The sequence below is a fragment of the Accipiter gentilis genome, chromosome 28 (assembly GCF_929443795.1).
Source record: "Accipiter gentilis chromosome 28, bAccGen1.1, whole genome shotgun sequence".
Taxonomy (NCBI): Eukaryota; Metazoa; Chordata; class Aves; order Accipitriformes; family Accipitridae; genus Astur; species Astur gentilis.
In genome coordinates, this window is record NC_064907.1 from 10,551,581 (window position 1) to 10,563,705 (window position 12,125).

General features: G+C 37.3%; 2 protein-coding genes across 2 annotated transcripts in view; both read right to left on the reverse strand.

Annotated features, from left to right (window-relative positions):
• Positions 1-12,125, reverse strand: part of GGPS1 (geranylgeranyl diphosphate synthase 1) — a 407,079-nt gene that overhangs the window by 361,669 nt on the left and 33,285 nt on the right. The window lies entirely within an intron of this gene.
• Positions 1-12,125, reverse strand: part of TBCE (tubulin folding cofactor E) — a 30,298-nt gene that overhangs the window by 12,399 nt on the left and 5,774 nt on the right. The window contains exons 4-7 of the mRNA XM_049831541.1: positions 5,986-6,171; positions 4,805-4,893; positions 4,034-4,133; positions 967-1,069 (exon numbers count right to left, since the gene is read on the reverse strand). Of these exons, the coding sequence (XP_049687498.1) occupies positions 967-1,069; positions 4,034-4,133; positions 4,805-4,893; positions 5,986-6,171 (478 nt within the window). The remainder of the gene's footprint in view (positions 1-966; positions 1,070-4,033; positions 4,134-4,804; positions 4,894-5,985; positions 6,172-12,125) is intronic.

The following is a 12,125-nucleotide window of genomic DNA, read 5'->3' on the forward strand; positions in this document are numbered from 1 at the left end:
ATTATCAACTGTCCTAGCATAAACCCCACTGATGGTTTAAGAGCACAGTGAATGGACACTAAACTGAAATATAGCAATGACCCTCCTCTAGCCCTGCTGCAAGAGAAGAGAATTAAGTTTCTTTCTACTTAACTCAAACCCTGGTTTTCATAAGTGCTCTATTACTGGATAGTAGCTGGCAGCAAGTACCTGAAAAGCCAGGTAATTTCACAATGCAGTACATACAAAATCTGCCCCTGAGAAATCCAAATAATGGGCTAGAATTTACAAGCTGTTATAAGTAACATGGCATTACTGAGATGTGCTTCATAAGCCCCGTCTCTGAAAAAAGGCCCACTGCCAACATATTTGACAACAGGACTTCATTCTTAATAAGACATCATATTAGGGGAGAGTCATTTAAATGTTTGCGTGTTTCAGTCCCTGGAACAAGCCAGAGCTTTGTTTATTCTGTGCTGTATCTGTGTTACATATAACCAGGATTCATGTATTTCAAGAATTGTCAGTATGTGCAAAGACACTAAGCAAATCTCCTGCTGATGCAAAGTGATGCCAAAACAAGTACTTTGTGTCATAATGACACGTGTTCTTTCCATTTGCATTTGTTCTATTACATGCATAAAAATACAGATAAGCCTTTAATAACTACAAGGAAACAAGAAGTTTTCATTCACCCAAACGTTTGGGACATGAAATTATATTATACTCCAACTGCTTTACCTTGACTTGGCAATCCAAACCTGGATGAAGTTAAATGTTTCTTATTAGACTCCTGTGACAATATAACTTTCTACATTATGTAGGAACTAAATTAATTAATATGTAACTAATACAGTTACACCGTAGCACCTTTTCTAAGGATGATTACATTCAGTAGAATAACATAATGCATAAATGTTCATTGTGCTTTCCTTGCCTCAAAAACCTAACAACATAAATAAAAATAAAACCACAAAAGGTTATTACCTCTGTCCATGTTATCTGAGTTTGATTAAGTGCCAGAATCCTCAACTTTGAAAATACACTGGATACAGAAGTTGATGTAGATGGAAATTTCATTTTGTTTTCACTGTGTAAAAAGAATAATTATCAGCATAAGGAATAATTGCATTTGAGTGACTAATTTGGAATTATGCATGAAAGACAAAAACAATTTACACAAAGAAATTTTAAAAGTCACTGCCAAGGTGTCACATATTTTAAAATATTATAAAATATTGTCTAGTTATATTAAAATGTACTCCTTCCTAATTTAATTCCCTACTTCATGAATGCATAGTTATTCATCTGTGGCCTCCTTCCCCCCTTTTCCTCCCCTAAATTTTGAATATGAAAAGAATGATTTTCATTACTATTAAATGAAACAAAGTCAGATTTTGGGCTTAAACTCCTTAGTGTCGATTGAAAACAAAGAGCCTACAGGACTATCCAGTCCCCAGTAAAACAAAAGGATGTAAAATCCACTCTTAACTGTTTTATAGCGTTATATTGCTATTTAAAGATTCTCAAATCTGCAGTCTTCAAATTAGTTTTCATTACTCACCCCCAAACAAAAGTTTTTATTTCTTTCCTAAGATCCGATCTACCTGCATATTATGATAAAAATCTATCACTGTAGTTACACTTACATACTTATGGGTTAAATAACCCCATTTAAACAAGCTTTTAGAGAGCCAGGTGGATGGCTAATCACTTCTATTCTTCTTCCAACATTCCTTGCACACAAAAAATCAGTAACAGACTTACCTGCTAACGTATTTCTTTTTTCAAGTAAACAGGTCAAAACAATAAAAAACAAATTCAGAATATTTCACTTTGTAGTCATAAGGATCAGATTCCATCATCAATCCCATTTTGCTTTCCAATTTTATCAGAAATAACTTCTGAAAACCCTTCAGTCTAGACTACACTTCTCAATAATGAAAAGCTAAAAAAATTATTGTAGGTGAATTAATATAAATTCTCTGTATTCTCATGCATGCTGATAATAATAAATCATGAGAACATACGCTCTAGGCAAAGTTAGATTTACAAATAGCACCCAGGTTGCAAACAGCTGTTCAGTGCTAAATATTGAAGAAAATGGAAAATCTACAACTATTCTAAAAAATACAATTTTGTCACATTAACTATAACAACAAATAAAAAAACTGGGGTCACTTTTTTATCAAATTAGCTTGGTATTTATTTCAATTTAGCTTACATCACTTTCAATTGTTTTAGCTACATTATGCGTACTGTACAATGAAGGCTTTGGAAGCTGCTAATCTCAACCCAGATCTCCAAGACTCTAAAAAAAAAGAGTCTTATTTTGGGTTTCTGCCTTCAGTCCTATTGCCCTGCTGCTGTCTTCAATGACTAGGAAGACCTCCAAAACAGCTGAACAACTCCACTTGAAGAGTCAGCAGTGAAGGCGTTAACCTTGACAATAAAACAAACTTCCTGAAGTTGCACCTATAACATTAACTTCTCAAAATTAGTGGTTTAGGCTGCTAACTATTTACAAACTTTAATCTACTGTGCTAGTCCACACCAGAAAATTATTCTGCCATGTGATAGCTATAGTGTATAGGTGTATACTGGAAATGTTCTTTATTTTGAAATTATTTTGTGAATTCTTTCTTGTTTTGATGGAATTGCAGCTTTACTTCACAACATCCTCCCTCCTTTTCCAACGTCATCACTGTACAAGAGATTTTCCCCTAGTTTACAGTCCTTAACAGCATCATCTCAGGGCAGGAGTAGACTGGGTTTTGGAATACTTAAGGTGGGGTTAAAGCATTATGGATATTTTAGTTTGGCATGACTGTTGGTAAAGCATCATTCTTAAACAAAAGTGGGCTCCTAAATAAAGACTTGCCTGGGCAGTCAGAATATATCAATAATAAAAACCAGAGATAAAGTCTTAAGACACTTGGAATGACTTTAAAAGAAAATGAAAATATATTTACTTTACACTTTTTCTATGTAGCAAAAAATCTCTAAGCTCATGAAAAAAAACCCAAACGGGTTTGCAAACCCAGAAGGCAAACAGATAGCTAGTGCTAAACCTAACTAAAAAATGCTAAGAGAGATTTTTAAGTGATGAGGATGTGTTACTACTGCACTTTCACAGGCAAACTCCTGCAGCAGTGCCACCTCAAGGTTTTGGCTTCCTCTGAGGGGCCCATCTGCCAGCAGAGTCCCCACACCCTGCCAGTGCCATGCAGACCCTGCGCACAAGTATCCGCAGAGTCTGACCTGCTGCACATGCGCACAGCAAATTTGGCTATGTCTGCTGTGAAGGTGGTCTCCTTGCTGCAAACCTGACTCACTGCACACATGCAAAGCGGATGCATAAACGTTAAGTCAGTTCTGCCTTGGGGCAAACTAAGCTTTAAAATTTAAAAGAGAATTAATTGTCTTAGATGTCACAGAAGTATATAAGGGCACCTTATTAAGCTGTAAACCTAAGTTTCTATACTCGTTTCCTCATTTCTATAAAAGTACTCCGAGTAACTTTTTTTTACCTTCAGTCTAACTGCTTAAAAGAGTCTACAGCACCCTGTAAAAATCTATAATGCATAGATAATGCATATAATGCATTATTCCAGTCTCCCTAGCCAACAAGCCAATTTGCATTAAAATGATGAAATCTGTTATGCAGAACACATTGACAAATGCCTAAATCCCTGTAAATGTTTAATGGCTGAAATCTGTATTCTATTTTTCAGACAACTGTGATTTTTCTGATTTTACAAACTCCAGTCAACATCCATCTGTCCCAAGCACTTCTCCAGAATTTAGTTTTATACAGATGCTAAACTCCTAGGGTCCTAGTCTTTCCTTGAAAAGGGATGTCTGAAAAATACAGCACACACACGAGTTGTTTAAGGACAAGATTTAAACAATAAGTATTTAAAAACTTAGCTCCCACTAAAATGAGTATTGAGGCATCCAGTTACCTTTAGAAAGCTGTCCCCGTATCTAAAAGAGCCTCCTCTTTTTTGTCCCTACCCCAAAGGAACAGAAACCCAAATATGAATATTTATACCTGAGATTAAGTGTTTCCAGATTTTGAACTTGAGAAGCAATAGCTGTTACTGTCTCCCAAGATGATATCAGATTTTTTGATAGATTTATATGCCTGATATCTGAAATTTCACATTAAGAAACTTATCTCAAATCTGAACTTCCTTTTTCAGAAATTAAAATTAGGGTTTGTTTTTGAATCAAATAAACAGAAATAGATTACACTTGTTTGGGCTAAGACATACTACTGCTCAGTTACAGAAATGGCTTAGAGTTTTATAAAACAGCTTAACTTTACAGATCCTAAAATAGATTAATTCCTGTATCGACAGGAACTCTTACCAGTCCTTATAAATGAACAAGTAATACCTGCTTTATACCTCTGCAACGTTGCTATGACACACATTATATTGAATATATTATTTATTATACATTGGAAACGTCTGGTGCCTACAGAACATTATCAGTTAGATTTTTATGGGGTTATCTACTCTGGAGTTAAATTTAAAAAAAAACAACAAACAACCCATTGCTGGAGCCTTCTGAAATTGCACTTACAGTAGCAACTTATGACAAAATTTCTATTTTTATCCACAAGTTGCATTCTCTCTCAAAAATTGCAGATATCTACTTTTTAACTCTGTAATCATTGCATTAAGCTTCTAAATACAAACTGCATTTTTAAACTTTTTTTTAATAAAAGGAAACAAATATAATTCATTGAAGTAAACACTTGGAATGCTAAAATATATACTTTATTTGTGGTATCATGTAATATAGCAAAAAAGGATACTAGGACATGTTCTGCCGATTTCCTCTTTCTGACCAGCATGGCTCACTGCACACTCATGCACTGAGATATCTACCAGTCGGTTCAGTTGGCTAAAGGAGAAAGAACATTCTGTTAAGTAATCTTCAAACAGAAGTAGGCACGTTGTATAAATACCTGGTTGTTACAACTAAATAATACCCTTTTCATACATATCATCTCCTTTAGAATTAGCAATGTGCAGATTGCTACATATCAGTGTTTTTCTTACCCAAAACCAGACACATCTCCTCTGTTTTTTGCCTTTACATTGCTACTACAAAATAGGTCTGGTTGAACCACAAATCCCTCCCTCCAAAAAACCCAACCAACCCTCATCCAACTGAAAAGAGTGACAAAACAGACAAAATATAGCCATGAAAATTGGAATTTAATTAGATATTCCAAGTTAAACAGGTTTCTTGTAATACTTTTTGCAAGAGGTTCTAAGTTATTTGAGCATTCGTTGTATCACTTAATCAAAAAAAGACAAAAAAAAGAGTATTTTTGACTGCTTAGTATGTTCTTGGAGACAAAGGGAGAATAGTTGTGGAATATCAGCTCAAAATGAGATTGCCACCTCCTGAACTGATACCTCTCTACTGCTGGAGGTCATTAAAACTGCAATCTATTACACATCATTAAGTTACTTCCTTTCTTACCCTTCCAGATAAATGAACATGACATGAACTGACCGAAAGACTTCTTTGCTAGCAGTAGTGACTTTATGCCTTCCCTCTCTTAGTTACAAAGTCATTACTGAGATGAGTAAACAAAGATGAAATAACACTGTACAATATTAAGAAAATATTAAAATCCAACTATTTAAAAAGGACCGTGCATGTGTATAATTATTGACAATATCATGATAATTTATCTTGCTCGTTACTCCCTAAATATCATCACCTTCTACTTTGTGAAATCAAAATGAGGATTGTGAGCACACAAACATGACATAATCCCAGTTCCTATCCATAAAACAGGTAGATTATGAAGCCACAATAGGAGGATTTCTTGTCTCTTCCACCACAGTGCAGTTTGGCTTACTTTTAGAGATATGACAATATTATATGCAAGGCAGCCAGCTTCCTTTCCTTACAGTTGAACTACTACTTGACTAATCAATCGCTAAGAGTCTATCTTAGATTTTCATATATTACACTTGCCTTTGTTGTTCTGCAACAGAATCCATGCCAACAAATTCCACAGTCTTCTTTCCAAATACTAATGTATTCTCTGTTCCATGTTGAACACCTTGATCATTCAACCCGTACCGATCCTTTACTGCAGTAAGAAAATCTACTCCAAAATTTGCCTTGTTTGGCCGGATAAACGATCCTCCTCTAGGATGCCTAGAACAAAGCAGCCAGGAAAAGGTGAAATATGAAAAGTTATCGTAACAATGACTAGTCTCAGAAATATTACTTATTACTTCTTTAAAATACTGGGAACCAAAGCAGTCAAAAAGCAATTCTACGGGCTAATTTTAGACATCACTGTTCCCACTCAGTGAGACCAGGTAAGACTTGCAAAGTATCTTTGATAGTATTTGACCCAACAGGTTCACATTGTGAGATGCCACGAGAACTGAAGCACCAGATCTCCAAATGTACCTACACATCAAAATTACAATGTCAGTGCCATTATTAGAAATAACTGCTCTGTTGTTTCCAAACTCATTATGAACTTGTTTTTTCCAGAAAATTAAGTTTCTACTTATGGATAGACACAAAGTTACCTAAATCATACAACAAATGTGTCTGGAGTCTCACCCACAGCCTAAGGCCCATAGGAATACTCAGAATAGTCATTGCCTCATTATATTTGACTTAAATAATTCACCTGTAATTCTAAGAGAACGCAGCCTTGTCCTTCCATCCACACAAATGACACAAGATGCAAATCGTACCACTTGGAACTCTTATACAAACTCAAACTTTTAAAAATTCTGATACTAACTTGGTAACAATATTGTACTAGCTCGGTAACCATTTTGAAACTGAATATTCAACAGATTTATCCAGCTAATGTGTGTTCTACACAGTCCCACGAAGTTTCTTAGTTTTTCTTGAGCACTGAAAAAAACTTTACTGCATGACAATTTCTTGCCATTCAATTGCTTTGACAATTTCTATCAAACTTAGCAAGTAAACACAGTACCTAGGAAGAACTGGCAGAGACAAGTTGTGGGAATGGTATCACAGAGCAGATGGAGGATCTGATAGAAGGATCAGTCAGAAAACAGCAGGAAGAAAATTGGTAGTTATGATTACCTGTCTGCCTTCCAGCTGAGAAGAGTACAGACTTTGGCTGGAAAGTACCCAGGAGGAAGAAATCACTTATGTAAATAAAACTCCTCTTTCCAAAACAGCATGTAAACGTCAAGTGGCTAATTAGCAAACCATAATATAAACCACCAATGCTACAGAGTTCAAAATTCTCTCAGAAAAACAGTAACTAGAGACCCTGAATCCTATGGACCTATTACAAGTCGATGGAATAGCTTGGGCATCATATATTCACATTTTTATTTAAAAATCAGTACTGGAAATTGCCTGTACCAGTTTAATTCATTAACATTTCTAATACTTATTAAAGTACTCTCATATCCTAAAGAAAGATCTGGGTAGAAACTTGATACTATTTACTTCAAAAATATTTTCAGTCTAGTTTTGTAGTGACTAAGTTTAGAGCGCAATGATTACAAGACAAGCAGAAAGGCATACTCTTAGAGAATGTAAATCCAGTGTGTACTTTCATGTTCGATAACCATTTTCAGTTCTCTACATTTTTAATCCAGTAACCTTCCCTTAAGTCTTTTCTTCCATTCCTTTGAAGCTCTTCACAGCTTGCAAACATTTGGCTAGTTTAACTGTTAAACTTCCTCAAACGTAAAAATTATGTGACTCTTTCTTAACACCACTTCTTAAAATAGTAAATTACATTTTCACCCTCTTAACTATAACATCTCTTACCTGTGAAGTATATCACTTTTGCATTTAATTAAGTCAAACAGCTTCATAGATGGCAGATAGTGCAGGCTCTGGAAAGAAAACTTGTACTCTTGTCTATCTGTGATTCGCCCTAGGTCCTGCTGTATGTTTATTCTGACATCGCCTGTCCTTTTTCCTATCACCTTGATTCTCCCCATTTTGTCATCACCATCCCTCTGCACTCAACAGTTCTGCTACTTTTCTTCCTCTGCTCTCCCCAACTCTCTCACCAGAGCTAATCTAGACCCCCACATCTGCACCCCTCCTGTCATGCCGTTTATCCCTGGTGTAGACAAGCCCTTTGGGTCTCTCCATCGACATACCCATTCCTAAGTCCACTTCTGTCTTCTCAGGTCACCATTTCTATTGGTATCTCCTTCCTCATTGTCTTGGGAGGAGCCAGTTCTATCCCTAGGAGAAAATGCTACCTTGCTTCTTGTCATCTGAAGCTACAGGAAAAGTATGGTACATTTCTCTCTCAAGACCCTTCTGGTTTTTGTTTTGATCATAGCAAGATCAGAGGGTTTCTCTCTCCTGTTCCTATCACTTCCAACCACTATGCACGCTATCTTATCTAATGTATACTCAAATCCGTTCCACAGCCTAAGTTTCTCCTTCAGTTCCATTCTATTAATTTGATCTACTTTTTTCAAGAACTGTCACAGAGAAGGACAGAAAAGGAGACTGCAATAGTAACCTATTTTCAGGCAAAATGATTGTGTTCAAGGAGAGAGATCACTTAACCTGTAACTCGTTTTCCCTAAAATACACTGCCTGTATTAACTTGCACACTAGGGAATATGAACCCTACAAGCCATACGTACATATCAGACAACTAATGTACAGCACCTGGACTCATGAAAAAGCACACCTATTAGCAATCAGTCTCCATAACTCGGAACTAAAGAGAAAAATACTAATCCAAAGAGTCATCCAGCATGGATCTCACGAGATGGAAGAACCAGTGGACTACTGATCAACCTGACTTAAGCCTAACATTCAGAAATCTGAGAACAGGGATTTTGCTCCTATGTGTGTAAAATGTCCTGCAGCCAGGACAATACACTGTGCAGAAATGAAGTGGTAGAAGATACGCCCCAAATTCCTTAAGGAGAAAATACGAAATATGCCCAAATGGGGCTCTGACAACCAGCTGGCTCTGGTTCATACTGACACTTCTTACTAAATAGAGAGGTTGACCTCAATCTCAGAAGTCAGCTTGTAGGACACTTCCTATTCATGATTCAGTAGCCTGAAGCAATACAGCCCATCTGCTAGCATGCCCAGGGCCCTTGAAAGATATTCATTAAAATTTAGATTAGCTATCAGCTTCCATTGGTTAACCATTTCCCTGAATAAAGAGGAAATTTGGCATCATTCTTCTCTGTTAATGTAAAAAAAAGTGGTGGCACTGCTCATCATTACAGGCACACGATGGCTCTTCATACGCTAGAGAAATGTCACGCACATACACTTCTCAGTACCTGAAGAATAATGCAGTAGTACATAAACTGTTTTCTGCCAACAGTTACACACTTGAGCTGTCTGACTGCAGAAGCAAGCTTCTGAGCCAAGGAGAGAAATATCAGCTTTATCAGCCTAGACACTAAAGGTGGATGGAAGGGCTTCTTTGTCCAGTACCGGCTGTTTGCAATGATTACTTCAAGGCAATTATCACCATGACTGGACCACACACACTACAAAGCTCATAAGGTGTCATAAAATACAGCTGGTTGAATTCATGCACATCTTTCTAGATAGGTTCTGAACAGATCTCTTCCTTTTAGGGGAAGGTGCTCAGCAGACCAGACTTCTTTTAGAAGAATCTACACACTGCAGTAAAGAAAACCCTTCAAGTTTTAGAACAGTCTGTGGCAGCTGTCGCATCAAACAATGCTTATAAGTGACACCTAACACTAATGTGCTATGGTGTATCAAATTCCTGACTGCACAGCAGAAGCTTTGCAAACATCAGCAAGTACTTGAAGTTCTTGCAAGTTTACCTTAGTCAAAACAGACCTGAAAGCTGAGTCTGAGCTTTCACAAAAGAAAGACAGACAGACATCTGCAGTTCCAGATGCTATCTTAAGGTTCTGCTGGAGTACAGGACGTGTTTGAATAGTGGTTAGGGACAACAGTTTTGTTTCAACACTGTTCTATTGACAGCAGAGAGCAGAAGTCTCTGATGGGTACAGTGACACACAGTGAAACAATCAAAACTTCCTCACTGATATCTTCTGAGGTTAAAAGGAATCTTGGGAACACATTCTCCCCTTGCTAGATGGCAATCACTTCTTCATAGACACTAAAATGATATTGACATCTTCCTGTGTTTGAAGGGTTTGGTTGCGCTCTAAGTAGATATTCATGGAGGCGAATCTGTTATTCTTGAAGGAGAGATAGTCTAATTTAATATAAACAGATCTTTTGGACAGGAGCACAAATTTCATGCAAACAGTAACATCTGATTGGTCACAACTGCTGTCTGTATATTTAAAAACATGTCCACACGCAACTTATAAACCTGACTGGAGGAAAAACTGAAACCATGTAATGCTTTTGCCAGGATAACTTGGCATTTCAGGACTGCATAAGTATACAAAAGTCAAAGTTCCCACCAGAAGAAAACTTAATAACACAAGGGGGGGAAAAGGCCACAAAGATCTGAGAAGCAATTGCAATTCTGCCAGGCTGAAAACGTCAGAGAAACAACCTTTACTATACTTCCCTCTGTTTCTCTGGCTTGCTGTGAAAGTCAAACCTGGGGAAACGGATTACAATTTAGCATGGTCAATACTTCTAGTAACAGTATCTGCTGAAATACCACCCTGGAAAGTGGTCTGTGAAGAACAAAACATATTCCTTAGCTGGGGGGATGTGTTCCTTTACACGATGACTCAAAGTACTCTAAATGTGTGATACAGCAGCATGTTACTCCCATCTTGTGAGGTAAGTAGAGAAGTATGTCATCTACTGCTGGGTAACCCACACATCTTCCCCAGCAAAATGTCAAGGATAAAGCCAGCTGCTGAAACAGCAATGCCTGTGTAAACACTACGTGTGAATGGATACCCAAAACTGACTGAGAGGAGGACTGAGGAAGACGACCCTTCTGCCAGATTAAATGGGGCAGAAAGGACTCCACTTGACAGGAAGCATAAAAGAAGTTTGAACTCTGCGGGGAAAGAAGAGGGTACACCAGCGCAGCAGTCAAAACCTGGTTTGATACTGTCAAAAGTCACCGCACCAGCAGCACATACATCTCTGCCTAGGCCAGACAGAGCTGCCTCCTAGTCAGATGCCGAGGTGAGCCTGTGCCCAGCAAGGACAGGCATCGTGGGGAGCAACATATATGCCCCATATCTCAGTGTGACCATGCTTTCCACCAGCATGCACGTTACTAGTCTGCAGGAAGCAGCGCAGGGACACAGAAGCTGGAGCACCAGTGTCTCCCACAGGAGGTGTGTGCAGCTAAGGCACTCGCGTTCCCAGAGGAGGTGTGTGTGCTTGTAACCCACATCTTCCAGGGAAGCACATGCATATAGCTATGTAAAAGAACTTATTTGAAAGCATACTCATGTTTCAAAAGCTGTATACAAATTTTAACACTATTTTAGGCTTGATTACTCCTCATTTCTCTTGAAGGACTGTAGAGCACAGCTTATTTTAATTACATGATACACTACTGCAGCTGACAGCTAAAATAATAGCTTTGTCCGTTATCAGGAAACAAGACCTTATTATGAGAAAAAAAAAAGTCACAAAAATGCCACTAGAGTATACATTGCCAGCTAATCCAGAGTTGATGAACATGCCCATGATGTCAACATAGTTTGAAGTATGGCTGTTTTGTTCTTTGCTTCACATATTCTTAAGAAGTTCAATTAGCACCACATAATATATGACCCAGATAAACATACTGCCATGAAACATAAAAGTTTAGGTTACATTTCAAAAAAACCTCCTACAAAGACCACATATAGGTGTACGCAGACCTATTGATTTGCCCAAATAAGGGCTACAAAGATCCTCTGGTAATGAGAATCTCAAATTCAGTTTTATTTTCCTCTTATTTTCTTATTTTGAAATGCCACTCTATAATTTTTTTTTAAAGCATTCTTTTCAAAATTACCTTAAAGGGAGTTAAAAAAATGTCCTTTCATTGCATTTGTTTACAGTACAAGCTACTCCATCAGCTGCTTCTGCTTATCAGAATTCAGGGAGTGAGCAAAGTAGGCTCACTGATAAGGTTTGAGGGGAAAAAAAAAAAAAATATTTTTATATGTGTATACACATTATATAAAGGAACATAA